This window comes from Sciurus vulgaris, assembly GCF_902686455.1.
Source record: "Sciurus vulgaris genome assembly, chromosome: 7".
Lineage (NCBI taxonomy): Eukaryota > Metazoa > Chordata > Mammalia > Rodentia > Sciuridae > Sciurus > Sciurus vulgaris.
In genome coordinates this window covers 147,046,456-147,073,833 of record NC_136467.1, presented here as the reverse complement: position 1 = coordinate 147,073,833, position 27,378 = coordinate 147,046,456, and the positions used below count along the sequence as shown (strand labels likewise).

Sequence of the window (27,378 nt, the reverse complement as noted above, 5' to 3'; positions counted from 1 at the left end):
TAGTGTTCCCAGAATGGACCCCAGGGAGGTTCACTAGGCAGCGTCCCTAACTAGTGTTCCCAGAATGGACCCCAGGGAGGTTCACTAGGCAGCGTCCCTAACTAGTGTTCCCAGAATGGACCCCAGGGAGGTTCACTAGGCAGCGTCCCTAACTAGTGTTTCCAGAATGGACCCCAGGGAGGTTCCTAGGCAGCGTCCCCTAACTAGTGTTCCCAGAATGGACCCCAGGGAGGTTCACTAGGCAGCGTCCCTAACTAGTGTTCCCAGAATGGACCCCAGGGAGGTTCACTAGGCAGCGTCCCTAACTAGTGTTCCCAGAATGGACCCCAGGGAGGTTCACTAGGCAGCGTCCCTAACTAGTGTTCCCAGCATGGACCCCAGGGAGGTTCACTAGGCAGCGTCCCTAACTAGTGTTCCCAGAATGGACCCCAGGGAGGTTCCTAGGCAGCGTCCCCTAACTAGTGTTTCCAGCATGGACCCCACGGAGGTTCACTAGGCAGTGTCCCTAACTAGTGTTCCCAGCATGGACCCCAGGGAGGTTCACTAGGCAGCGTCCCTAACTAGTGTTCCCAGCATGGACCCCAGGGAGGTTCCCTAGGCAGCGTCCCTAACTAGTGTTCCCAGAATGGACCCCAGGGAGGTTCACTAGGCAGCGTCCCTAACTAGTGTTCCCAGCATGGACCCCAGGGAGGTTCCTAGGCAGCGTCCCTAACTAGTGTTTCCAGCATGGACCCCAGGGAGGTTCACTAGGCAGCGTCCCTAACTAGTGTTCCCAGCATGGACCCCAGGGAGGTTCACTAGGCAGCGTCCCTAACTAGTGTTTCCAGCATGGACCCCAGGGAGGTTCACTAGGCAGCGTCCCCTAACTAGTGTTCCCAGAATGGACCCCAGGGAGGTTCCTAGGCAGCGTCCCCTAACTAGTGTTCCCAGAATGGACCCCAGGGAGGTTCCTAGGCAGCGTCCCCTAACTAGTGTTTTCAGCATGGACCCCAGGGAGGTTCCTAGGCAGCGTCCCCTAACTAGTGTTCCCAGAATGGACCCCAGGGAGGTTCCTAGGCAGCGTCCCCTAACTAGTGTTCCCAGAATGGACCCCAGGGAGGTTCACTAGGCAGCGTCCCTAACTAGTGTTCCCAGCATGGACCCCAGGGAGGTTCACTAGGCAGCGTCCCTAACTAGTGTTTCCAGCATGGACCACAGGGAGGTTCCTAGGCAGCGTCCCTAACTAGTGTTCCCAGCATGGACCCCAGGGAGGTTCACTAGGCAGCGTCCCTAACTAGTGTTTCCAGCATGGACCCCAGGGAGGTTCACTAGGCAGCGTCCCTAACTAGTGTTTCCAGCATGGACCCCAGGGAGGTTCACTAGGCAGCGTCCCTAACTAGTGTTTCCAGCATGGACCCCAGGGAGGTTCACTAGGCAGCGTCCCTAACTAGTGTTTCCAGCATGGACCACAGGGAGGTTCCTAGGCAGCGTCCCTAACTAGTGTTCCCAGCATGGACCCCAGGGAGGTTCACTAGGCAGCGTCCCTAACTAGTGTTTCCAGCATGGACCCCAGGGAGGTTCACTAGGCAGCGTCCCTAACTAGTGTTCCCAGCATGGACCCCAGGGAGGTTCACTAGGCAGCGTCCCTCACTAGTGTTTCCAGCATGGACCCCAGGGAGGTTCACTAGGCAGCGTCCCTAACTAGTGTTTCCAGCATGGACCCCAGGGAGGTTCACTAGGCAGCGTCCCTAACTAGTGTTTCCAGCATGGACCCCAGGGAGGTTCACTAGGCAGCGTGCCTAACTAGTGTTCCCAGCATGGACCCCAGGGAGGTTCACTAGGCAGCGTACCTAACTAGTGTTTCCAGAATGGACCCCAGGGAGGTTCACTAGGCAGCGTCCCTAACTAGTGTTTCCAGAATGGACCCCAGGGAGGTTCCTAGGCAGCGTCCCCTAACTAGTGTTTCCAGCATGGACCCCAGGGAGGTTCCTAGGCAGCGTCCCCTAACTAGTGTTCCCAGAATGGACCCCACGGAGGTTCACTAGGCAGCGTCCCTAACTAGTGTTTCCAGCATGGACCCCAGGGAGGTTCACTAGGCAGCGTCCCTAACTAGTGTTTCCAGAATGGACCCCAGGGAGGTTCACTAGGCAGCGTCCCTAACTAGTGTTCCCAGAATGGACCCCAGGGAGGTTCACTAGGCAGCGTCCCTAACTAGTGTTCCCAGAATGGACCCCAGGGAGGTTCACTAGGCAGCGTCCCTAACTAGTGTTCCCAGAATGGACCCCAGGGAGGTTCCCTAGGCAGCGTCCCTAACTAGTGTTCCCAGAATGGACCCCAGGGAGGTTCACTAGGCAGCGTCCCTAACTAGTGTTCCCAGAATGGACCCCAGGGAGGTTCACTAGGCAGCGTCCCTAACTAGTGTTCCCAGAATGGACCCCAGGGAGGTTCACTAGGCAGCGTCCCTAACTAGTGTTTCCAGAATGGACCCCAGGGAGGTTCCTAGGCAGCGTCCCCTAACTAGTGTTTCCAGCATGGACCCCAGGGAGGTTCACTAGGCAGCGTCCCTAACTAGTGTTCCCAGCATGGACCCCAGGGAGGTTCCCTAGGCAGCGTCCCTAACTAGTGTTCCCAGCATGGACCCCAGGGAGGTTCACTAGGCAGCGTCCCCTAACTAGTGTTTCCAGCATGGACCCCAGGGAGGTTCACTAGGCAGCGTCCCTAACTAGTGTTCCGAGAATGGACCCCAGGGAGGTTCACTAGGCAGCGTCCCCTAACTAGTGTTTCCAGAATGGACCCCAGGGAGGTTCACTAGGCAGCGTCCCTAACTAGTGTTCCCAGAATGGACCCCAGGGAGGTTCCTAGGCAGCGTCCCCTAACTAGTGTTCCCAGAATGGACCCCAGGGAGGTTCCCTAGGCAGCGTCCCCTAACTAGTGTTCCCAGAATGGACCCCAGGGAGGTTCCTAGGCAGCGTCCCTAACTAGTGTTTCCAGCATGGACCCCAGGGAGGTTCCCTAGGCAGCGTCCCCTAACTAGTGTTCCCAGAATGGACCCCAGGGAGGTTCACTAGGCAGCGTCCCTAACTAGTGTTCCCAGAATGGACCCCAGGGAGGTTCCTAGGCAGCGTCCCCTAACTAGTGTTTCCAGCAGGGACCCCAGGGAGGTTCCTAGGCAGCGTCCCCTAACTAGTGTTCCCAGAATGGACCCCAGGGAGGTTCCTAGGCAGCGTCCCTAACTAGTGTTTCCAGCATGGACCCCAGGGAGGTTCACTAGGCAGCGTCCCTAACTAGTGTTCCCAGCATGGACCCCAGGGAGGTTCCTAGGCAGCGTCCCCTAACTAGTGTTCCCAGAATGGACCCCAGGGTAGGTTCCTAGGCAGCGTCCCCTAACTAGTGTTCCCAGAATGGACCCCAGGGAGGTTCCTAGGCAGCGTCCCTAACTAGTGTTCCCAGAATGGACCCCAGGGAGGTTCCTAGGCAGCGTCCCTAACTAGTGTTTCCAGAATGGACCCCAGGGAGGTTCCTAGGCAGCGTCCCTAACTAGTGTTCCCAGAATGGACCCGAGGGAGGTTCACTAGGCAGCGTCCCTAACTAGTGTTCCCAGAATGGACCCCAGGGAGGTTCACTAGGCAGCGTCCCTAACTAGTGTTTCCAGCATGGACCCCAGGGAGGTTCCTAGGCAGCGTCCCCTAACTAGTGTTCCCAGAATGGACCCCAGGGAGGTTCCTAGGCAGCGTCCCTAACTAGTGTTCCCAGAATGGACCCCAGGGAGGTTCCTAGGCAGCGTCCCCTAACTAGTGTTTCCAGCATGGACCCCAGGGAGGTTCCTAGGCAGCGTCCCCTAACTAGTGTTCCCAGAATGGACCCCAGGGAGGTTCCTAGGCAGCGTCCCTAACTAGTGTTTCCAGAATGGACCCCAGGGAGGTTCACAGGCAGCGTCCCTAACTAGTGTTCCCAGAATGGACCCCAGGGAGGTTCCTAGGCAGCGTCCCTAACTAGTGTTCCCAGAATGGACCCCAGGGAGGTTCCTAGGCAGCGTCCCTAACTAGTGTTTCCAGCATGGACCCCAGGGAGGTTCCTAGGCAGCGTCCCCTAACTAGTGTTCCCAGAATGGACCCCAGGGAGGTTCCCTAGGCAGCGTCTCCTAACTAGTGTTTCCAGCATGGACCCCAGGGAGGTTCCTAGGCAGCGTCCCTAACTAGTGTTTCCAGAATGGACCCCAGGGAGGTTCCTAGGCAGCGTCCCTAACTAGTGTTTCCAGCATGGACCCCAGGGAGGTTCACTAGGCAGCGTCCCTAACTAGTGTTCCCAGCATGGACCCCAGGGAGGTTCACTAGGCAGCGTCCCTAACTAGTGTTTCCAGCATGGACCCCAGGGAGGTTCACTAGGCAGCGTCCCTAACTAGTGTTCCCAGCATGGACCCCAGGGAGGTTCACTAGGCAGCGTCCCTAACTAGTGTTCCCAGAATGAACCCCAGGGAGGTTCCTAGGCAGCGTCCCTAACTAGTGTTCCCAGAATGGACCCCAGGGAGGTTCCTAGGCAGCGTCCCCTAACTAGTGTTCCCAGAATGGACCCCAGGGAGGTTCACTAGGCAGCGTCCCTAACTAGTGTTCCCAGAATGGACCCCAGGGAGGTTCCTAGGCAGCGTCCCTAACTAGTGTTCCCAGAATGGACCCCAGGGAGGTTCCTAGGCAGCGTCCCCTAACTAGTGTTCCTAGAATGGACCCCAGGGAGGTTCACTAGGCAGCGTCCCTAACTAGTGTTCCCAGAATGGACCCCAGGGAGGTTCCTAGGCAGCGTCCCCTAACTAGTGTTCCCAGAATGGACCCAGGGAGGTTCACTAGGCAGCGTCCCTAACTAGTGTTTCCAGAATGGACCCCAGGGAGGTTCCTAGGCAGCGTCCCCTAACTAGTGTTTCCAGCATGGACCCCAGGGAGGTTCCTAGGCAGCGTCCCTAACTAGTGTTCCCAGAATGGACCCCAGGGAGGTTCACTAGGCAGCGTCCCTAACTAGTGTTCCCAGAATGGACCCCAGGGAGGTTCCTAGGCAGCGTCCCCTAACTAGTGTTCCCAGAATGGACCCCAGGGAGGTTCCTAGGCAGCGTCCCCTAACTAGTGTTCCCAGAATGGACCCCAGGGAGGTTCACTAGGCAGCGTCCCTAACTAGTGTTCCCAGAATGGACCCCAGGGAGGTTCACTAGGCAGCGTCCCTAACTAGTGTTCCCAGAATGGACCCAAGGGAGGTTCACTAGGCAGCGTCCCCTAACTAGTGTTTCCAGCATGGACCCCAGGGAGGTTCCTAGGCAGCGTCCCTAACTAGTGTTCCCAGAATGGACCCCCAGGGAGGTTCCCTAGGCAGCGTCCCTAACTAGTGTTCCAGAATGGACCCCAGGGAGGTTCACCAGGCAGCGTCCCTAACTAGTGTTCCCAGAATGGACCCCAGGGAGGTTCACTAGGCAGCGTCCCCTAACTAGTGTTCCCAAAATGGACCCCAGGGAGGTTCCTAGGCAGCGTCCCCTAACTAGTGTTCCCAGAATGGACCCCAGGGAGGTTCCTAGGCAGCGTCCCCTAACTAGTGTTCCCAGAATGGACCCCAGGGAGGTTCACTAGGCAGCGTCCCTAACTAGTGTTCCCAGCATGGACCCCAGGGAGGTTCACTAGGCAGCGTCCCTAACTAGTGTTTCCAGCATGGACCACAGGGAGGTTCCTAGGCAGCGTCCCTAACTAGTGTTCCCAGCATGGACCCCAGGGAGGTTCACTAGGCAGCGTCCCTAACTAGTGTTTCCAGCATGGACCCCAGGGAGGTTCACTAGGCAGCGTCCCTAACTAGTGTTTCCAGCATGGACCCCAGGGAGGTTCACTAGGCAGCGTCCCTAACTAGTGTTTCCAGCATGGACCCCAGGGAGGTTCACTAGGCAGCGTCCCTAACTAGTGTTTCCAGCATGGACCCCAGGGAGGTTCCTAGGCAGCGTCCCTAACTAGTGTTTCCAGCATGGACCCCAGGGAGGTTCACTAGGCAGCGTCCCTAACTAGTGTTTCCAGCATGGACCCCAGGGAGGTTCACTAGGCAGCGTCCCTAACTAGTGTTTCCAGCATGGACCCCAGGGAGGTTCACTAGGCAGCGTCCCTAACTAGTGTTCCCAGCATGGACCCCAGGGAGGTTCACTAGGCAGCGTCCCTAACTAGTGTTTCCAGCATGGACCCCAGGGAGGTTCACTAGGCAGCGTCCCTAACTAGTGTTCCCAGCATGGACCCCAGGGAGGTTCACTAGGCAGCGTCCCTAACTAGTGTTCCCAGAATGAACCCCAGGGAGGTTCCTAGGCAGCGTCCCTAACTAGTGTTCCCAGAATGGACCCCAGGGAGGTTCCTAGGCAGCGTCCCCTAACTAGTGTTCCCAGAATGGACCCCAGGGAGGTTCACTAGGCAGCGTCCCTAACTAGTGTTCCCAGAATGGACCCCAGGGAGGTTCCTAGGCAGCGTCCCTAACTAGTGTTCCCAGAATGGACCCCAGGGAGGTTCCTAGGCAGCGTCCCCTAACTAGTGTTCCTAGAATGGACCCCAGGGAGGTTCACTAGGCAGCGTCCCTAACTAGTGTTCCCAGAATGGACCCCAGGGAGGTTCCTAGGCAGCGTCCCCTAACTAGTGTTCCCAGAATGGACCCCAGGGAGGTTCACTAGGCAGCGTCCCTAACTAGTGTTTCCAGAATGGACCCCAGGGAGGTTCCTAGGCAGCGTCCCCTAACTAGTGTTTCCAGCATGGACCCCAGGGAGGTTCCTAGGCAGCGTCCCTAACTAGTGTTCCCAGAATGGACCCCAGGGAGGTTCACTAGGCAGCGTCCCTAACTAGTGTTCCCAGAATGGACCCCAGGGAGGTTCCTAGGCAGCGTCCCCTAACTAGTGTTCCCAGAATGGACCCCAGGGAGGTTCACTAGGCAGCGTCCCTAACTAGTGTTCCCAGAATGGACCCCAGGGAGGTTCCTAGGCAGCGTCCCCTAACTAGTGTTCCCAGAATGGACCCCAGGGAGGTTCACTAGGCAGCGTCCCTAACTAGTGTTCCCAGAATGGACCCCAGGGAGGTTCACCAGGCAGCGTCCCTAACTAGTGTTCCCAGAATGGACCCAAGGGAGGTTCACCAGGCAGCGTCCCCTAACTAGTGTTTCCAGCATGGACCCCAGGGAGGTTCCTAGGCAGCGTCCCTAACTAGTGTTCCCAGAATGGACCCCAGGGAGGTTCCCTAGGCAGCGTCCCTAACTAGTGTTCCCAGAATGGACCCCAGGGAGGTTCACCAGGCAGCGTCCCTAACTAGTGTTCCCAGAATGGACCCCAGGGAGGTTCACTAGGCAGCGTCCCCTAACTAGTGTTCCCAAAATGGACCCCAGGGAGGTTCCTAGGCAGCGTCCCCTAACTAGTGTTCCCAGAATGGACCCCAGGGAGGTTCCTAGGCAGCGTCCCCTAACTAGTGTTCCCAGAATGGACCCCAGGGAGGTTCACTAGGCAGCGTCCCTAACTAGTGTTCCCAGCATGGACCCCAGGGAGGTTCACTAGGCAGCGTCCCTAACTAGTGTTTCCAGCATGGACCCCAGGGAGGTTCCTAGGCAGCGTCCCTAACTAGTGTTCCCAGCATGGACCCCAGGGAGGTTCACTAGGCAGCGTCCCTAACTAGTGTTTCCAGCATGGACCCCAGGGAGGTTCACTAGGCAGCGTCCCTAACTAGTGTTTCCAGCATGGACCCCAGGGAGGTTCACTAGGCAGCGTCCCTAACTAGTGTTCCCAGCATGGACCCCAGGGAGGTTCACTAGGCAGCGTCCCTAACTAGTGTTTCCAGCATGGACCCCAGGGAGGTTCCTAGGCAGCGTCCCTAACTAGTGTTTCCAGCATGGACCCCAGGGAGGTTCACTAGGCAGCGTCCCTAACTAGTGTTTCCAGCATGGACCCCAGGGAGGTTCACTAGGCAGCGTCCCTAACTAGTGTTTCCAGCATGGACCCCAGGGAGGTTCACTAGGCAGCGTCCCTAACTAGTGTTCCCAGCATGGACCCCAGGGAGGTTCACTAGGCAGCGTCCCTAACTAGTGTTTCCAGCATGGACCCCAGGGAGGTTCACTAGGCAGCGTCCCTAACTAGTGTTTCCAGCATGGACCCCAGGGAGGTTCACTAGGCAGCGTCCCTAACTAGTGTTCCCAGCATGGACCCCAGGGAGGTTCACTAGGCAGCGTCCCTAACTAGTGTTCCCAGCATGGACCCCAGGGAGGTTCACTAGGCAGCGTACCTAACTAGTGTTTCCAGAATGGACCCCAGGGAGGTTCACTAGGCAGCGTCCCTAACTAGTGTTTCCAGAATGGACCCCAGGGAGGTTCCTAGGCAGCGTCCCCTAACTAGTGTTTCCAGCATGGACCCCAGGGAGGTTCCTAGGCAGCGTCCCCTAACTAGTGTTCCCAGAACGGACCCCACGGAGGTTCACTAGGCAGCGTCCCTAACTAGTGTTTCCAGCATGGACCCCAGGGAGGTTCACTAGGCAGCGTCCCTAACTAGTGTTTCCAGAATGGACCCCAGGGAGGTTCACTAGGCAGCGTCCCTAACTAGTGTTCCCAGAATGGACCCCAGGGAGGTTCACTAGGCAGCGTCCCTAACTAGTGTTCCCAGAATGGACCCCAGGGAGGTTCACTAGGCAGCGTCCCTAACTAGTGTTTCCAGAATGGACCCCAGGGAGGTTCCTAGGCAGCGTCCCCTAACTAGTGTTTCCAGCATGGACCCCAGGGAGGTTCACTAGGCAGCGTCCCTAACTAGTGTTCCCAGCATGGACCCCAGGGAGGTTCACTAGGCAGCGTCCCTAACTAGTGTTCCCAGCATGGACCCCAGGGAGGTTCACTAGGCAGCGTCCCCTAACTAGTGTTTCCAGCATGGACCCCAGGGAGGTTCACTAGGCAGCGTCCCTAACTAGTGTTCCCAGAATGGACCCCAGGGAGGTTCACTAGGCAGCGTCCCCTAACTAGTGTTTCCAGAATGGACCCCAGGGAGGTTCACTAGGCAGCGTCCCTAACTAGTGTTCCCAGAATGGACCCCAGGGAGGTTCCTAGGCAGCGTCCCCTAACTAGTGTTCCCAGAATGGACCCCAGGGAGGTTCCCTAGGCAGCGTCCCCTAACTAGTGTTCCCAGTATGGACCAGAGGGAGGTTCCTAGGCAGCGTCCCTAACTAGTGTTTCCAGCATGGACCCCAGGGAGGTTCCCTAGGCAGCGTCCCCTAACTAGTGTTCCCAGAATGGACCCCAGGGAGGTTCACTAGGCAGCGTCCCTAACTAGTGTTCCCAGAATGGACCCCAGGGAGGTTCCTAGGCAGCGTCCCCTAACTAGTGTTTCCAGCAGGGACCCCAGGGAGGTTCCTAGGCAGCGTCCCCTAACTAGTGTTCCCAGAATGGACCCCAGGGAGGTTCCTAGGCAGCGTCCCTAACTAGTGTTTCCAGCATGGACCCCAGGGAGGTTCACTAGGCAGCGTCCCTAACTAGTGTTCCCAGCATGGACCCCAGGGAGGTTCCTAGGCAGCGTCCCCTAACTAGTGTTCCCAGAATGGACCCCAGGGAGGTTCCTAGGCAGCGTCCCCTAACTAGTGTTCCCAGAATGGACCCCAGGGAGGTTCCTAGGCAGCGTCCCTAACTAGTGTTCCCAGAATGGACCCCAGGGAGGTTCCTAGGCAGCGTCCCTAACTAGTGTTTCCAGAATGGACCCCAGGGAGGTTCCTAGGCAGCGTCCCCTAACTAGTGTTCCCAGAATGGACCCGAGGGAGGTTCACTAGGCAGCGTCCCTAACTAGTGTTCCCAGAATGGACCCCAGGGAGGTTCACTAGGCAGCGTCCCTAACTAGTGTTTCCAGCATGGACCCCAGGGAGGTTCACTAGGCAGCGTCCCCTAACTAGTGTTCCCAGAATGGACCCCAGGGAGGTTCCTAGGCAGCGTCCCCTAACTAGTGTTCCCAGCATGGACCCCAGGGAGGTTCCTAGGCAGCGTCCCTAACTAGTGTTCCCAGAATGGACCCCAGGGAGGTTCCTAGGCAGCGTCCCCTAACTAGTGTTTCCAGCATGGACCCCAGGGAGGTTCCTAGGCAGCGTCCCCTAACTAGTGTTCCCAGAATGGACCCCAGGGAGGTTCCTAGGCAGCGTCCCTAACTAGTGTTTCCAGAATGGACCCCAGGGAGGTTCACAGGCAGCGTCCCTAACTAGTGTTCCCAGAATGGACCCCAGGGAGGTTCCTAGGCAGCGTCCCTAACTAGTGTTCCCAGAATGGACCCCAGGGAGCTTCCTAGGCAGCGTCCCTAACTAGTGTTCCCAGCATGGACCCCAGGGAGGTTCCTAGGCAGTGTCCCCTAACTAGTGTTCCCAGAATGGACCCCAGGGAGGTTCCTAGGCAGCGTCCCTAACTAGTGTTCCCAGAATGGACCCCAGGGAGGTTCCCTAGGCAGCGTCTCCTAACTAGTGTTTCCAGCATGGACCCCAGGGAGGTTCCTAGGCAGCGTCCCTAACTAGTGTTTCCAGAATGGACCCCAGGGAGGTTCCTAGGCAGCGTCCCTAACTAGTGTTTCCAGCATGGACCCCAGGGAGGTTCACTAGGCAGCGTCCCTAACTAGTGTTCCCAGCATGGACCCCAGGGAGGTTCACTAGGCAGCGTCCCTAACTAGTGTTCCCAGAATGGACCCCAGGGAGGTTCACTAGGCAGCGTCCCCTAACTAGTGTTTCCAGAATGGACCCCAGGGAGGTTCCCTAGGCAGCGTCCCCTAACTAGTGTTCCCAGAATGGACCCCAGGGAGGTTCCTAGGCAGCGTCCCTAACTAGTGTTTCCAGCATGGACCCAGGGAGGTTCCCTAGGCAGCGTCCCCTAACTAGTGTTCCCAGAATGGACCCCAGGGAGGTTCCTAGGCAGCGTCCCTAAGTAGTGTTCCCAGAATGGACCCCAGGGAGGTTCACTAGGCAGCGTCCCCTAACTAGTGTTCCCAGAATGGACCCCAGGGAGGTTCACTAGGCAGCGTCCCCTAACTAGTGTTCCCAGAATGGACCCCAGGGAGGTTCACCAGGCAGCGTCCCCTAACTAGTGTTCCCAGAATGGACCCCAGGGAGGTTCACTAGGCAGCGTCCCTAACTAGTGTTCCCAGAATGGACCCCAGGGAGGTTCACTAGGCAGCGTCCCCTAACTAGTGTTTCCAGAATGGACCCCAGGGAGGTTCACTAGGCAGCGTCCCTAACTAGTGTTCCCAGAATGGACCACAGGGAGGTTCCTAGGCAGCGTCCCCTAACTAGTGTTCCCAGAATGGACCACAGGGAGGTTCCTAGGCAGCGTCCCCTAACTAGTGTTCCCAGAATGGACCCCAGGGAGGTTCCCTAGGCAGCGTCCCCTAACTAGTGTTCCCAGAATGGACCACAGGGAGGTTCCTAGGCAGCGTCCCCTAACTAGTGTTCCCAGAATGGACCCCAGGGAGGTTCCTAGGCAGCGTCCCCTAACTAGTGTTCCCAGAATGGACCACAGGGAGGTTCCTAGGCAGCGTCCCCTAACTAGTGTTCCCAGCATGGACCCCAGGGAGGTTCCTAGGCAGCGTCCCTAACTAGTGTTTCCAGCATGGACCCCAGGGAGGTTCCTAGGCAGCGTCCCCTAACTAGTGTTCCCAGAATGGACCCCAGGGAGGTTCCTAGGCAGCGTCCCTAACTAGTGTTTCCAGAATGGACCCCAGGGAGGTTCCTAGGCAGCGTCCCTAACTAGTGTTCCCAGAATGGACCCCAGGGAGGTTCCTAGGCAGCGTCCCCTAACTAGTGTTCCCAGAATGGACCCGAGGGAGGTTCACTAGGCAGCGTCCCTAACTAGTGTTCCCAGAATGGACCCCAGGGAGGTTCACTAGGCAGCGTCCCTAACTAGTGTTTCCAGCATGGACCCCAGGGAGGTTCACTAGGCAGCGTCCCCTAACTAGTGTTCCCAGAATGGACCCCAGGGAGGTTCCTAGGCAGCGTCCCCTAACTAGTGTTCCCAGCATGGACCCCAGGGAGGTTCCTAGGCAGCGTCCCTAACTAGTGTTCCCAGAATGGACCCCAGGGAGGTTCCTAGGCAGCGTCCCCTAACTAGTGTTTCCAGCATGGACCCCAGGGAGGTTCCTAGGCAGCGTCCCCTAACTAGTGTTCCCAGAATGGACCCCAGGGAGGTTCCTAGGCAGCGTCCCTAACTAGTGTTTCCAGAATGGACCCCAGGGAGGTTCACAGGCAGCGTCCCTAACTAGTGTTCCCAGAATGGACCCCAGGGAGGTTCCTAGGCAGCGTCCCTAACTAGTGTTCCCAGAATGGACCCCAGGGAGGTTCCTAGGCAGCGTCCCTAACTAGTGTTCCCAGAATGGACCCCAGGGAGGTTCCTAGGCAGCGTCCCCTAACTAGTGTTCCCAGAATGGACCCCAGGGAGGTTCACTAGGCAGCGTCCCCTAACTAGTGTTCCCAGAATGGACCCCAGGGAGGTTCACCAGGCAGCGTCCCCTAACTAGTGTTCCCAGAATGGACCCCAGGGAGGTTCACTAGGCAGCGTCCCTAACTAGTGTTCCCAGAATGGACCCCAGGGAGGTTCACTAGGCAGCGTCCCCTAACTAGTGTTTCCAGAATGGACCCCAGGGAGCTTCCCTAGGCAGCGTCCCCTAACTAGTGTTCCCAGAATGGACCCCAGGGAGGTTCCTAGGCAGCGTCCCTAACTAGTGTTTCCAGCATGGACCCCAGGGAGGTTCCCTAGGCAGCGTCCCCTAACTAGTGTTCCCAGAATGGACCCCAGGGAGGTTCCTAGGCAGCGTCCCTAAGTAGTGTTCCCAGAATGGACCCCAGGGAGGTTCACTAGGCAGCGTCCCCTAACTAGTGTTCCCAGAATGGACTCCAGGGAGGTTCACTAGGCAGCGTCCCCTAACTAGTGTTCCCAGAATGGACCCCAGGGAGGTTCACCAGGCAGCGTCCCCTAACTAGTGTTCCCAGAATGGACCCCAGGGAGGTTCACTAGGCAGCGTCCCTAACTAGTGTTCCCAGAATGGACCCCAGGGAGGTTCACTAGGCAGCGTCCCCTAACTAGTGTTTCCAGAATGGACCCCAGGGAGGTTCACTAGGCAGCGTCCCTAACTAGTGTTCCCAGAATGGACCACAGGGAGGTTCCTAGGCAGCGTCCCCTAACTAGTGTTCCCAGAATGGACCACAGGGAGGTTCCTAGGCAGCGTCCCCTAACTAGTTTTCCCAGAATGGACCCCAGGGAGGTTCCCTAGGCAGCGTCCCCTAACTAGTGTTCCCAGAATGGACCACAGGGAGGTTCCTAGGCAGCGTCCCCTAACTAGTGTTCCCAGAATGGACCCCAGGGAGGTTCCTAGGCAGCGTCCCCTAACTAGTGTTCCCAGAATGGACCACAGGGAGGTTCCTAGGCAGCGTCCCCTAACTAGTGTTCCCAGCATGGACCCCAGGGAGGTTCCTAGGCAGCGTCCCTAACTAGTGTTTCCAGCATGGACCCCAGGGAGGTTCCTAGGCAGCGTCCCCTAACTAGTGTTCCCAGAATGGACCCCAGGGAGGTTCCTAGGCAGCGTCCCTAACTAGTGTTTCCAGAATGGACCCCAGGGAGGTTCCTAGGCAGCGTCCCTAACTAGTGTTCCCAGAATGGACCCCAGGGAGGTTCCTAGGCAGCGTCCCTAACTAGTGTTTCCAGCATGGACCCCAGGGAGGTTCCTAGGCAGCGTCCCTAACTAGTGTTCCCAGCATGGACCCCAGGGAGGTTCCTAGGCAGCGTCCCTAACTAGTGTTTCCAGCATGGACCCCAGGGAGGTTCCTAGGCAGCGTCCCTAACTAGTGTTCCCAGCATGGACCCCAGGGAGGTTCCTAGGCAGCGTCCCTAACTAGTGTTTCCAGCATGGACCCCAGGGAGGTTCACTAGGCAGCGTCCCTAACTAGTGTTCCCAGAATGGACCCCAGGGAGGTTCCTAGGCAGCGTCCCTAACTAGTGTTTCCAGCATGGACCCCAGGGAGGTTCCTAGGCAGCGTCCCTAACTAGTGTTTCCAGAATGGACCCCAGGGAGGTTCCTAGGCAGCGTCCCTAACTAGTGTTTCCAGCATGGACCCCAGGGAGGTTCACTAGGCAGCGTCCCTAACTAGTGTTCCCAGCATGGACCCCAGGGAGGTTCCTAGGCAGCGTCCCTAACTAGTGTTTCCAGAATGGACCCCAGGGAGGTTCCTAGGCAGCGTCCCTAACTAGTGTTTCCAGCATGGACCCCAGGGAGGTTCACTAGGCAGCGTCCCTAACTAGTGTTCCCAGAATGGACCCCAGGGAGGTTCCTAGGCAGCGTCCCCTAACTAGTGTTCCCAGAATGGACCCCAGGGAGGTTCACTAGGCAGCGCCCCTAACTAGTGTTCCCAGCATGGACCCCAGGGAGGTTCCTAGTCAGCGTCCCTAACTAGTGTTTCCAGCATGGACCCCAGGGAGGTTCCTAGGCAGCGTCCCCTAACTAGTGTTCCCAGAATGGACCCCAGGGAGGTTCCTAGGCAGCGTCCCTAACTAGTGTTTCCAGCATGGACCCCAGGGAGGTTCCTAGGCAGCGTCCCTAACTAGTGTTTCCAGAATGGACCCCAGGGAGGTTCCTAGGCAGCGTCCCTAACTAGTGTTTCCAGCATGGACCCCAGGGAGGTTCACTAGGCAGCGTCCCTAACTAGTGTTCCCAGCATGGACCCCAGGGAGGTTCACTAGGCAGCGTCCCTAACTAGTGTTCCCAGCATGGACCCCAGGGAGGTTCACTAGGCAGCGTCCCTAACTAGTGTTTCCAGCATGGACCCCAGGGAGGTTCACTAGGCAGCGTCCCTAACTAGTGTTCCCAGCATGGACCCCAGGGAGGTTCCTAGGCAGCGTCCCTAACTAGTGTTTCCAGAATGGACCCCAGGGAGGTTCCTAGGCAGCGTCCCTAACTAGTGTTTCCAGCATGGACCCCAGGGAGGTTCACTAGGCAGCGTCCCTAACTAGTGTTCCCAGCATGGACCCCAGGGAGGTTCACTAGGCAGCGTCCCTAACTAGTGTTTCCAGCATGGACCCCAGGGAGGTTCACTAGGCAGCGTCCCTAACTAGTGTTCCCAGCATGGACCCCAGGGAGGTTCACTAGGCAGCGTCCCTAACTAGTGTTCCCAGAATGGACCCCAGGGAGGTTCCTAGGCAGCGTCCCTAACTAGTGTTCCCAGAATGGACCCCAGGGAGGTTCCTAGGCAGCGTCCCTAACTAGTGTTCCCAGAATGGACCCCAGGGAGGTTCCTAGGCAGCGTCCCCTAACTAGTGTTCCCAGAATGGACCCCAGGGAGGTTCACTAGGCAGCGTCCCTAACTAGTGTTCCCAGAATGGACCCCAGGGAGGTTCCTAGGCAGCGTCCCTAACTAGTGTTCCCAGAATGGACCCCAGGGAGGTTCCTAGGCAGCGTCCCCTAACTAGTGTTCCTAGAATGGACCCCAGGGAGGTTCACTAGGCAGCGTCCCTAACTAGTGTTCCCAGAATGGACCCCAGGGAGGTTCCTAGGCAGCGTCCCCTAACTAGTGTTCCCAGAATGGACCCCAGGGAGGTTCCTAGGCAGCGTCCCTAACTAGTGTTTCCAGCATGGACCCCAGGGAGGTTCACTAGGCAGCGTCCCTAACTAGTGTTCCCAGCATGGACCCCAGGGAGGTTCCTAGGCAGCGTCCCTAACTAGTGTTTCCAGAATGGACCCCAGGGAGGTTCCTAGGCAGCGTCCCTAACTAGTGTTTCCAGCATGGACCCCAGGGAGGTTCACTAGGCAGCGTCCCTAACTAGTGTTCCCAGCATGGACCCCAGGGAGGTTCACTAGGCAGCGTCCCTAACTAGTGTTTCCAGCATGGACCCCAGGGAGGTTCACTAGGCAGCGTCCCTAACTAGTGTTCCCAGAATGGACCCCAGGGAGGTTCACTAGGCAGCGTCCCCTAACTAGTGTTTCCAGAATGGACCCCAGGGAGGTTCACTAGGCAGCGTCCCTAACTAGTGTTCCCAGAATGGACCACAGGGAGGTTCCTAGGCAGCGTCCCCTAACTAGTGTTCCCAGAATGGACCCCAGGGAGGTTCCCTAGGCAGCGTCCCCTAACTAGTGTTCCCAGAATGGACCCCAGGGAGGTTCCTAGGCAGCGTCCCTAACTAGTGTTTCCAGCATGGACCCCAGGGAGGTTCCCTAGGCAGCGTCCCCTAACTAATGTTCCCAGAATGGACCCCAGGGAGGTTCACTAGGCAGCGTCCCTAACTAGTGTTCCCAGAATGGACCCCAGGGAGGTTCCTAGGCAGCGTCCCCTAACTAGTGTTTCCAGCATGGACCCCAGGGAGGTTCCTAGGCAGCGTCCCCTAACTAGTGTTCCCAGAATGGACCCCAGGGAGGTTCCTAGGCAGCGTCCCTAACTAGTGTTTCCAGCATGGACCCCAGGGAGGTTCACTAGGCAGCGTCCCTAACTAGTGTTCCCAGCATGGACCCCAGGGAGGTTCCTAGGCAGCGTCCCCTAACTAGTGTTCCCAGAATGGACCCCAGGGAGGTTCCTAGGCAGCGTCCCCTAACTAGTGTTCCCAGAATGGACCCCAGGGAGGTTCCTAGGCAGCGTCCCTAACTAGTGTTTCCAGAATGGACCCCAGGGAGGTTCCTAGGCAGCGTCCCTAACTAGTGTTCCCAGAATGGACCCCAGGGAGGTTCCTAGGCAGCGTCCCTAACTAGTGTTCCCAGAATGGACCCCAGGGAGGTTCTTAGGCAGCGTCCCCTAACTAGTGTTCCCAGAATGGACCCCAGGGAGGTTCACTAGGCAGCGTCCCTAACTAGTGTTCCCAGAATGGACCCCAGGGAGGTTCCTAGGCAGCGTCCCTAACTAGTGTTCCCAGAATGGACCCCAGGGAGGTTCCTAGGCAGCGTCCCCTAACTAGTGTTCCCAGAATGGACCCCAGGGAGGTTCCCTAGGCAGCGTCCCTAACTAGTGTTTCCAGCATGGACCCCAGGGAGGTTCCTAGGCAGCGTCCCTAACTAGTGTTTCCAGCATGGACCCCAGGGAGGTTCACAGGCAGCGTCCCTAACTAGTGTTCCCAGCATGGACCCCAGGGAGGTTCCTAGGCAGCGTCCCTAACTAGTGTTTCCAGAATGGACCCCAGGGAGGTTCCTAGGCAGCGTCCCTAACTAGTGTTTCCAGCATGGACCCCAGGGAGGTTCACTAGGCAGCGTCCCTAACTAGTGTTCCCAGCATGGACCCCAGGGAGGTTCACTAGGCAGCGTCCCTAACTAGTGTTCCCAGAATGGACCCCAGGGAGGTTCCTAGGCAGCGTCCCCTAACTAGTGTTCCCAGAATGGACCCCACGGAGGTTCACTAGGCAGCGTCCCTAACTAGTGTTCCCAGAATGGACCCCAGGGAGGTTCACCAGGCAGCGTCCCTAACTAGTGTTCCCAGAATGGACCCCAGGGAGGTTCACTAGGCAGCGTCCCCTAACTAGTGTTTCCAGCATGGACCCCAGGGAGGTTCCTAGGCAGCGTCCCTAACTAGTGTTCCCAGAATGGACCCCAGGGAGGTTCCCTAGGCAGCGTCCCTAACTAGTGTTCCCAGAATGGACCCCAGGGAGGTTCACCAGGCAGCGTCCCTAACTAGTGTTCCCAGAATGGACCCCAGGGAGGTTCACTAGGCAGCGTCCCCTAACTAGTGTTCCCAGAATGGACCCCAGGGAGGTTCACTAGGCAGCGTCCCCTAACTAGTGTTCCCAGAATGGACCCCAGGGAGGTTCACCAGGCAGCGTCCCCTAACTAGTGTTCCCAGAATGGACCCCAGGGAGGTTCACTAGGCAGCGTCCCTAACTAGTGTTCCCAGAATGGACCCCAGGGAGGTTCACTAGGCAGCGTCCCCTAACTAGTGTTTCCAGAATGGACCCCAGGGAGGTTCACTAGGCAGCGTCCCTAACTAGTGTTCCCAGAATGGACCACAGGGAGGTTCCTAGGCAGCGTCCCCTAACTAGTGTTCCCAGAATGGACCCCACGGAGGTTCCCTAGGCAGCGTCCCCTAACTAGTGTTCCCAGAATGGACCCCAGGGAGGTTCCTAGGCAGCGTCCCTAACTAGTGTTTCCAGCATGGACCCCAGGGAGGTTCCCTAGGCAGCGTCCCCTAACTAGTGTTCCCAGAATGGACCCCAGGGAGGTTCACTAGGCAGCGTCCCTAACTAGTGTTCCCAGAATGGACCCCAGGGAGGTTCACTAGGCAGCGTCCCCTAACTAGTGTTCCCAGAATGGACCCCAGGGAGGTTCACTAGGCAGCGTCCCCTAACTAGTGTTCCCAGAATGGACCCCAGGGAGGTTCACCAGGCAGCGTCCCCTAACTAGTGTTCCCAGAATGGACCCCAGGGAGGTTCACTAGGCAGCGTCCCTAACTAGTGTTCCCAGAATGGACCCCAGGGAGGTTCACTAGGCAGCGTCCCCTAACTAGTGTTTCCAGAATGGACCCTAGGGAGGTTCACTAGGCAGCGTCCCTAACTAGTGTTCCCAGAATGGACCCCAGGGAGGTTCCTAGGCAGCGTCCCCTAACTAGTGTTCCCAGAATGGACCCCAGGGAGGTTCCCTAGGCAGCGTCCCCTAACTAGTGTTCCCAGAATGGACCCCAGGGAGGTTCCCTAGGCAGCGTCCCCTAACTAGTGTTCCCAGAATGGACCCCAGGGAGGTTCCTAGGCAGCGTCCCTAACTAGTGTTCCAGCATGGACCCCAGGGAGGTTCACTAGGCAGCGTCCCTAACTAGTGTTCCCAGCATGGACCCCAGGGAGGTTCCTAGGCAGCGTCCCCTAACTAGTGTTCCCAGAATGGACCCCAGGGAGGTTCCTAGGCAGCGTCCCCTAACTAGTGTTCCCAGAATGGACCCCAGGGAGGTTCCTAGGCAGCGTCCCTAACTAGTGTTCCCAGAATGGACCCCAGGGAGGTTCCTAGGCAGCGTCCCTAACTAGTGTTCCCAGAATGGACCCCAGGGAGGTTCCTAGGCAGCGTCCCCTAACTAGTGTTCCCAGAATGGACCCCAGGGAGATTCACTAGGCAGCGTCCCTAACTAGTGTTCCCAGAATGGACCCCAGGGAGGTTCCTAGGCAGCGTCCCTAACTAGTGTTCCCAGAATGGACCCCAGGGAGGTTCCCTAGGCAGCGTCCCTAACTAGTGTTTCCAGAATGGACCCCAGGGAGGTTCCTAGGCAGCGTCCCTAACTAGTGTTCCCAGAATGGACCCCAGGGAGGTTCCTAGGCAGCGTCCCCTAACTAGTGTTCCCAGAATGGACCCCAGGGAGGTTCACTAGGCAGCGTCCCTAACTAGTGTTCCCAGAATGGACCCCAGGGAGGTTCCTAGGCAGCGTCCCTAACTAGTGTTCCCAGAATGGACCCCAGGGAGGTTCCTAGGCAGCGTCCCTAACTAGTGTTCCCAGAATGGACCCCAGGGAGGTTCCTAGGCAGCGTCCCCTAACTAGTGTTCCCAGAATGGACCCCAGGGAGGTTCCCTAGGCAGCGTCCCTAACTAGTGTTTCCAGCATGGACCCCAGGGAGGTTCCTAGGCAGCGTCCCCTAACTAGTGTTCCCAGAATGGACCCCAGGGAGGTTCACTAGGCAGCGTCCCTAACTAGTGTTCCCAGAATGGACCCCAGGGAGGTTCACTAGGCAGCGTCCCCTAACTAGTGTTCCCAGCATGGACCCCAGGGAGGTTCACTAGGCAGCGTCCCTAACTAGTGTTCCCAGCATGGACCCCAGGGAGGTTCACTAGGCAGCGTCCCTAACTAGTGTTCCCAGCATGGACCCCAGGGAGGTTCACTAGGCAGCGTCCCTAACTAGTGTTCCCAGAATGGACCCCAGGGAGGTTCCTAGGCAGCGTCCCTAACTAGTGTTCCCAGAATGGACCCCAGGGAGGTTCACTAGGCAGCGTCCCTAACTAGTGTTCCCAGAATGGACCCCAGGGAGGTTCACTAGGCAGCGTCCCCTAACTAGTGTTCCCAGAATGGACCCCAGGGAGGTTCACTAGGCAGCGTCCCCTAACTAGTGTTCCCAGAATGGACCCCAGGGAGGTTCACTAGGCAGCGTCCCCTAACTAGTGTTCCCAGAATGGACCCCAGGGAGGTTCACTAGGCAGCGTCCCCTAACTAGTGTTCCCAGAATGGACCCCAGGGAGGTTCACTAGGCAGCGTCCCCTAACTAGTGTTCCCAGAATGGACCCCAGGGAGGTTCACTAGGCAGCGTCCCCTAACTAGTGTTCCCAGAATGGACCCCAGGGAGGTTCACTAGGCAGCGTCCCCTAACTAGTGTTCCCAGAATGGACCCCAGGGAGGTTCCTAGGCAGCGTCCCTAACTAGTGTTCCCAGAATGGACCCCAGGGAGGTTCCCTAGGCAGCGTCCCCTAACTAGTGTTCCCAGAATGGACCCCAGGGAGGTTCACTAGGCAGCGTCCCCTAACTAGTGTTCCCAGAATGGACCCCAGGGAGGTTCACTAGGCAGCGTCCCCTAACTAGTGTTCCCAGCATGGACCCCAGGGAGGTTCACTAGGCAGCGTCCCCTAACTAGTGTTCCCAGCATGGACCCCAGGGAGGTTCACTAGGCAGCGTCCCCTAACTAGTGTTCCCAGAATGGACCCCAGGGAGGTTCACTAGGCAGCGTCCCCTAACTAGTGTTCCCAGAATGGACCCCAGGGAGGTTCACTAGGCAGCGTCCCCTAACTAGTGTTCCCAGAATGGACCCCAGGGAGGTTCACTAGGCAGCGTCCCCTAACTAGTGTTCCCAGAATGGACCCCAGGGAGGTTCACTAGGCAGCGTCCCCTAACTAGTGTTTCCAGAATGGACCCCAGGGAGGTTCCTAGGCAGCGTCCCCTAACTAGTGTTCCCAGAATGGACCCCAGGGAGGTTCCTAGGCAGCGTCCCCTAACTAGTGTTCCCAGAATGGACCCCAGGGAGGTTCCTAGGCAGCGTCCCCTAACTAGTGTTCCCAGAATGGACCCCAGGGAGGTTCCTAGGCAGCGTCCCCTAACTAGTGTTCCCAGAATGGACCCCAGGGAGGTTCCTAGGCAGCGTCCCTAACTAGTGTTCCCAGAATGGACCCCAGGGAGGTTCCTAGGCAGCGTCCCCTAACTAGTGTTCCCAGAATGGACCCCAGGGAGGTTCCTAGGCAGCGTCCCCTAACTAGTGTTCCCAGAATGGACCCCAGGGAGGTTCCTAGGCAGCGTCCCTAACTAGTGTTCCCAGAATGGACCCCAGGGAGGTTCCTAGGCAGCGTCCCTAACTAGTGTTCCCAGAATGGACCCCAGGGAGGTTCCTAGGCAGCGTCCCCTAACTAGTGTTCCCAGAATGGACCCCAGGGAGGTTCCTAGGCAGCGTCCCTAACTAGTGTTCCCAGAATGGACCCCAGGGAGGTTCCTAGGCAGCGTCCCTAACTAGTGTTCCCAGAATGGACCCCAGGGAGGTTCACTAGGCAGCGTCCCTAACTAGTGTTCCCAGAATGGACCCCAGGGAGGTTCCTAGGCAGCGTCCCTAACTAGTGTTCCCAGAATGGACCCCAGGGAGGTTCCTAGGCAGCGTCCCTAACTAGTGTTCCCAGAATGGACCCCAGGGAGGTTCCTAGGCAGCGTCCCTAACTAGTGTTCCCAGAATGGACCCCAGGGAGGTTCCTAGGCAGCGTCCCTAACTAGTGTTCCCAGAATGGACCCCAGGGAGGTTCCTAGGCAGCGTCCCCTAACTAGTGTTCCCAGAATGGACCCCAGGGAGGTTCCTAGGCAGCGTCCCTAACTAGTGTTCCCAGAATGGACCCCAGGGAGGTTCACTAGGCAGCGTCCCCTAACTAGTGTTCCCAGAATGGACCCCAGGGAGGTTCCTAGGCAGCGTCCCCTAACTAGTGTTCCCAGAATGGACCCCAGGGAGGTTCCTAGGCAGCGTCCCCTAACTAGTGTTCCCAGAATGGACCCCAGGGAGGTTCCTAGGCAGCGTCCCTAACTAGTGTTCCCAGAATGGACCCCAGGGAGGTTCCTAGGCAGCGTCCCTAACTAGTGTTTCCAGCATGGACCCCAGGGAGGTTCCTAGGCAGCGTCCCTAACTAGTGTTCCCAGATGGACCCCAGGGAGGTTCACTAGGCAGCGTCCCTAACTAGTGTTCCCAGAATGGACCCCAGGGAGGTTCCTAGGCAGCGTCCCTAACTAGTGTTCCCAGCATGGACCCCAGGGAGGTTCCTAGGCAGCGTCCCTAACTAGTGTTCCCAGAATGGACCCCAGGGAGGTTCCTAGGCAGCGTCCCTAACTAGTGTTCCCAGAATGGACCCCAGGGAGGTTCCTAGGCAGCGTCCCTAACTAGTGTTCCCAGAATGGACCCCACGGAGGTTCCCTAGGCAGCGTCCCCTAACTAGTGTTCCCAGCATGGACCCCAGGGAGGTTCCTAGGCAGCGTCCCTAACTAGTGTTCCCAGAATGGACCCCAGGGAGGTTCCTAGGCAGCGTCCCCTAACTAGTGTTCCCAGAATGGACCCCAGGGAGGTTCCTAGGCAGCGTCCCCTAACTAGTGTTCCCAGAATGGACCCCAGGGAGGTTCACTAGGCAGCGTCCCTAACTAGTGTTCCCAGAATGGACCCCAGGGAGGTTCCTAGGCAGCGTCCCCTAACTAGTGTTTCCAGCATGGACCCCAGGGAGGTTCACTAGGCAGCGTCCCTAACTAGTGTTCCCAGCATGGACCCCAGGGAGGTTCCTAGGCAGCGTCCCTAACTAGTGTTCCCAGAATGGACCCCAGGGAGGTTCCTAGGCAGCGTCCCTAACTAGTGTTCCCAGAATGGACCCCAGGGAGGTTCCTAGGCAGCGTCCCTAACTAGTGTTCCCAGCATGGACCCCAGGTAGGTTCCTAGGCAGCGTCCCTAACTAGTGTTCCCAGAATGGACCCCAGGGAGGTTCACTAGGCAGCGTCCCTAACTAGTGTTCCCAGAATGGACCCCAGGGAGGTTCCTAGGCAGCGTCCCTAACTAGTGTTCCCAGAATGGACCCCAGGGAGGTTCCTAGGCAGCGTCCCCTAACTAGTGTTTCCAGAATGGACCCCAGGGAGGTTCCTAGGCAGCGTCCCCTAACTAGTGTTTCCAGCATGGACCCCAGGGAGGTTCACTAGGCAGCATCCCTAACTAGTGTTCCCAGCATGGACCCCAGGGAGGTTCCTAGGCAGCGTCCCTAACTAGTGTTCCCAGAATGGACCCCAGGGAGGTTCCTAGGCAGCGTCCCTAACTAGTGTTCCCAGCATGGACCCCAGGGAGGTTCCTAGGCAGCGTCCCTAACTAGTGTTCCCAGCATGGACCCCAGGGAGGTTCCTAGGCAGCGTCCCTAACTAGTGTTCCCAGAATGGACCCCAGGGAGGTTCACTAGGCAGCGTCCCTAACTAGTGTTCCCAGAATGGACCCCAGGGAGGTTCCTAGGCAGCGTCCCCTAACTAGTGTTCCCAGAATGGACCCCAGGGAGGTTCCTAGGCAGCGTCCCCTAACTAGTGTTCCCAGAATGGACCCCAGGGAGGTTCCCTAGGCAGCGTCCCTAACTAGTGTTTCCAGAATGGACCCCAGGGAGGTACCCTAGGCAGCGTCCCTAACTAGTGTTCCCAGAATGGACCCCAGGGAGGTTCCCTAGGCAGCGTCCCCTAACTAGTGTTTCCAGCATGGACCCCAGGGAGGTTCCCTAGGCAGCGTCCCCTAACTAGTGTTTCCAGCATGGACCCCAGGGAGGCTCCCTAAGCAGCGTCCCTAAGTAGTGTTTCCAGAATGGACCCCCGGCACCAAAGGCTGCGACAGAACTCACCTTCCACACAGAGAGGGGGATGTCACCCCCACTCCGTCCCCAGTGACCTCTGGCCAGGAACCTGTCCACAATCACGAGCTCAACGTCCTTCCTCCTCCTCGGGTCAGAAACCCTCTCCACCAAGACCCTTGGTCTTTCCAGCGCAGCAACCAGCCGCCAGCCCTTCCCACAGTCGCGCATCACAGGAGCTGCCCTCTCTGGTGGCCAGATTTTCTCATTCCTGCCCTCGGTCTCCCTCTTCCCCTGGCCTCTAACGCTCGGGGAATAGTTCTAGTTCCCAAGGCGCTGTCTTCACTTCCCAGGAGGAAAGGTGTTCTCTCTCTCCACCATATCCACCCGGGGTACAGTCATCGTCCTGCTGACCTCGCCCCATCAGACCCGTCCCCTCTGGCAGGTTCCTCTTAACCTCCAGGACGCACTCCTCTTCACCAACTCTGGAACTCCCGGGGCTGCTCTCTGAGCCAACGACCTCTTTGCCCAGGAAGAGCCAGGAGCATGGCGAGGTATCCAGAGCTGGCGCTGCCGCCACCTGGGCAGGAGGCTGCCGGCTCTCCCTGCTCGCCCCGCGGGGGGACCTACCGTGCCCATTGTGAACGTGCTTGTGGGTTTTTCCTTTCCTGGGGGTTGACTGGCATGAAGATGAAGCATTGTTGGTGGCTGTTTTGACGTCTTCTGTCTCGTCATCTTCCTCCTCGACGTCCTCCTCATCCTGAGAGCTTCCGAAATAAACCATACTGTTGGGCAGCGCGGGAGAACCTGGTGGGTAAAGGAAGACATCTCTTAAAAGACCAGCCTGACGCTCACCCCTTTCCAAAAGGAGCACCCCAGCGGAGGCACGAAGCCGCGAACCTGTGAACCTAACCCTCACCATGAAACAAAGCTATTCACCCAACTGCCACTTGTAATTTAATTTCCAAGTGTTCCCCAGAAAATACAACTTCATTTGTGACCTTTTAGCAAAATACTCCTGCCAAGGAAGAGACTAGTCTGCATTATGCATTTAACTTACCAGACTTTTAAAATGAAAGAAAAGACAATCAGAGAAGGAAGTAATGAAAACAGAATCTAACGTTCATTCTGCAGACTGGGATGGGGCCAGGGCCTTGCACATGCTAGGCAAGCCCTCTGCCACCAAGCCACCCCAACGGCCCCTCCCCAACTTTTCTACTTCTATGAAAATAACTTGGGCTGAGGTTGTGGCTCAGTGGAAGAGCACTTGCCTAGCATGTGTGAGGCACTGGGTTCAATTCTCAGCACTGCATATAAATAAATAAAGTAAAGGTCCATCAACAACTAAAAAATGTACTTTAAATTAAAAAAAAAAAAAAAAAAAAAAAAAAAAATCATGCCTTGTAGTCTAACAAGGGAATGAGATATGCGGATTCTCCAAAACCCTAATGCACTTAGAAGCTACTCTGACATGATTAGGCTAATGGGATGTAAAATTATTAAAATACATTCCGGCACAATGCTAGTCAAAGTGCTGGATTTAAGAATAAAACAAAACATTCTCCTCAAAGAAGAAGCCACACCCTCACTCCATTACATCTTAATATCCCCGTCTCCAATGCTGTTCTTTCTGTACTTTGGGGACACAGCACCAAAATAAGGTCCTTTTCAAACAGAAGTGCCAAACAGTCTTTCCTCATCAAAAAGAATGCTTCAAAAGGAGGTCACTTGAGTCGCTGGTACACTGTGTAGGCTAGAGGCTGCGAAAATCCAAAGGTCATCCTGGTACACTCTGTAGGCTAGAGGCTGCGAAAATCCAAAGGTCATCTTCAAGCTTCTTCGCTCTCAGGGTTTCTGGGAGAGCTCCCATCAAGCACCGAAGAGAGCAAGCAAAACCTCTCTCCTGACCATCCCTCCCCTGTGAGTTAACTCTCCACAACATCAAGATGAATGGGAACAGCCAAGGTGCTCTCCCTCCAAAGAAGGAGGTCAAACTTCACGTGGAATGGTTAAAGCCACTCCTGTCCAGCATGGGGACTGCAGGCCCCTAACAAGGAGACAGGGATGAACAAGCAGCTGACGGTGCAGACTAACAGACGCCTCCAGCCCTGCCTTCTGCTGCAGCCTTCCCACCAACCGTCGGTCTACACACATCCCCACTCCGAGCGCAGCCACAAATGCGCCCCCCATGCACAATGGAACGGCATCCGTGACAAGCCGTCCCCTTGGCTGCTCTTTGCTCATTTCTCCCCTATAATCATTTCCATTCATCATCAGGTTCTCCAGAGAAGTTCTTAAACCTGACACAGACTTCAGAGAAATCATTTCAAACAAAAATGAGACAGTAAATAAAGAGTTAAAAATTTACAGCTGAGCATGGTGACATGTGCCTGTGATCCCAGCGGAGGGAGCTGAGACAGGAGGACTGCAAGTTCAAGGCCAGTCTCAGCGACTTAGTGAGGCCCTAAGCAACTCAGTGAGACCCTGTCTCAAAATAAGAAGGGCTCAGGGATTAAGGGCTCTGGGTTCATTCCCAATACCAAAAAAGAAAAGACAAAGAAAAACAAAAGAAGAATTGTCCCAGGAAAAGAAAGAAGAAAAGATCTAGCTATATTTCCACCTGTACAAATTCTTATTCTATACAGTTTTACAATTAGCACAAGACTGACTAGGAAAAAGGAAGCCACGCTTCTTGGCTTCCTCAGAGGGGGTTGCAGTCAGGGGTCTCTGTTCCCAGGTGTGTCCAGCGCCCCTTCCACAGCCAGATCATCATCCCATTCCGGCATGCCCACACGCACACACACACGCCAACACCCAACTACGGAGCAGAGACTGGTGTCGGGCACCTGCAGCTCAAGTGCCCTCTTCTGCACACTCAGAGCCTGCCACATTCCACACCACCTGAGGGGGCGCTGAGAAGGACAACCAGGAGGGCGGGAGGAGATGGAGAAGTGCTGAGGAGGGAGCACCCTTGCAACCTCCTCCTCCCACAGCAGAAAAGGCAGCCAAAGTCTCCAGGAGCAATGTGAAGACGGGGAAAGAGATCTGATAAAAATGTTCCGCTTCAAGAGAATCAGGTAAAAATCCAGATGGAGCACGTGAAAAATAAGCAAGGAATTAACTTCCACCTAACAGTTTGTATAAAACTCAAATCCTACCAAAGCAGCACGCAGCGATTCGCGTTCCTTAAACCTGCAATGCCGAGAGAATGGGGCGAAGGCAAGTCTGCGACCCGAAGACCTAACAAGTGCATGCTCAGCTCGGGTTCCACGCTGTTCTAAAGGAAGCATGCATCAGTCAGCTTCAGTTACTGTGGCGAAACACCTGACAGACTACTACGGGGGTGAGAGTGTGATTTCCCACAGTTCTGGAAGTTCACACTGTATTTACAGTTGCAGGCTTTGGCAAGGGGACCAGAGAAAAACCGCTCTGGGGAGTCAGGAAGCAGAGTCCAGTGGGACGGGCTTGCTCCTTTTATAACAACCCTCTCCACAAGCTACCAACAGGTCCACAAGAGCTACTCAAGCCTTTCAGGGACAGGGTCCCCACCAAGACCTACAGACCACAGCTTGGCCACAGCTTTTAAAGTTCACCTCCTCCCAATCCACAGCCCTGGAGAACAAACCTCTAATCACATGAATCTCTGGGGGACACACACTTACGCCATA

General features: G+C 56.8%; 1 protein-coding gene across 5 annotated transcripts in view; it reads right to left on the bottom strand.

Moving 5' to 3' along the window:
- Positions 1-27,378, bottom strand: part of JARID2 (jumonji and AT-rich interaction domain containing 2) — a 281,609-nt gene that overhangs the window by 46,820 nt on the left and 207,411 nt on the right. For all 5 annotated transcript variants that reach the window (XM_079147058.1, XM_079147059.1, XM_079147060.1 and 2 more), the window contains one exon: positions 24,341-24,517. In XM_079147058.1, the coding sequence (XP_079003184.1) occupies positions 24,341-24,517 (177 nt within the window). The remainder of the gene's footprint in view (positions 1-24,340; positions 24,518-27,378) is intronic.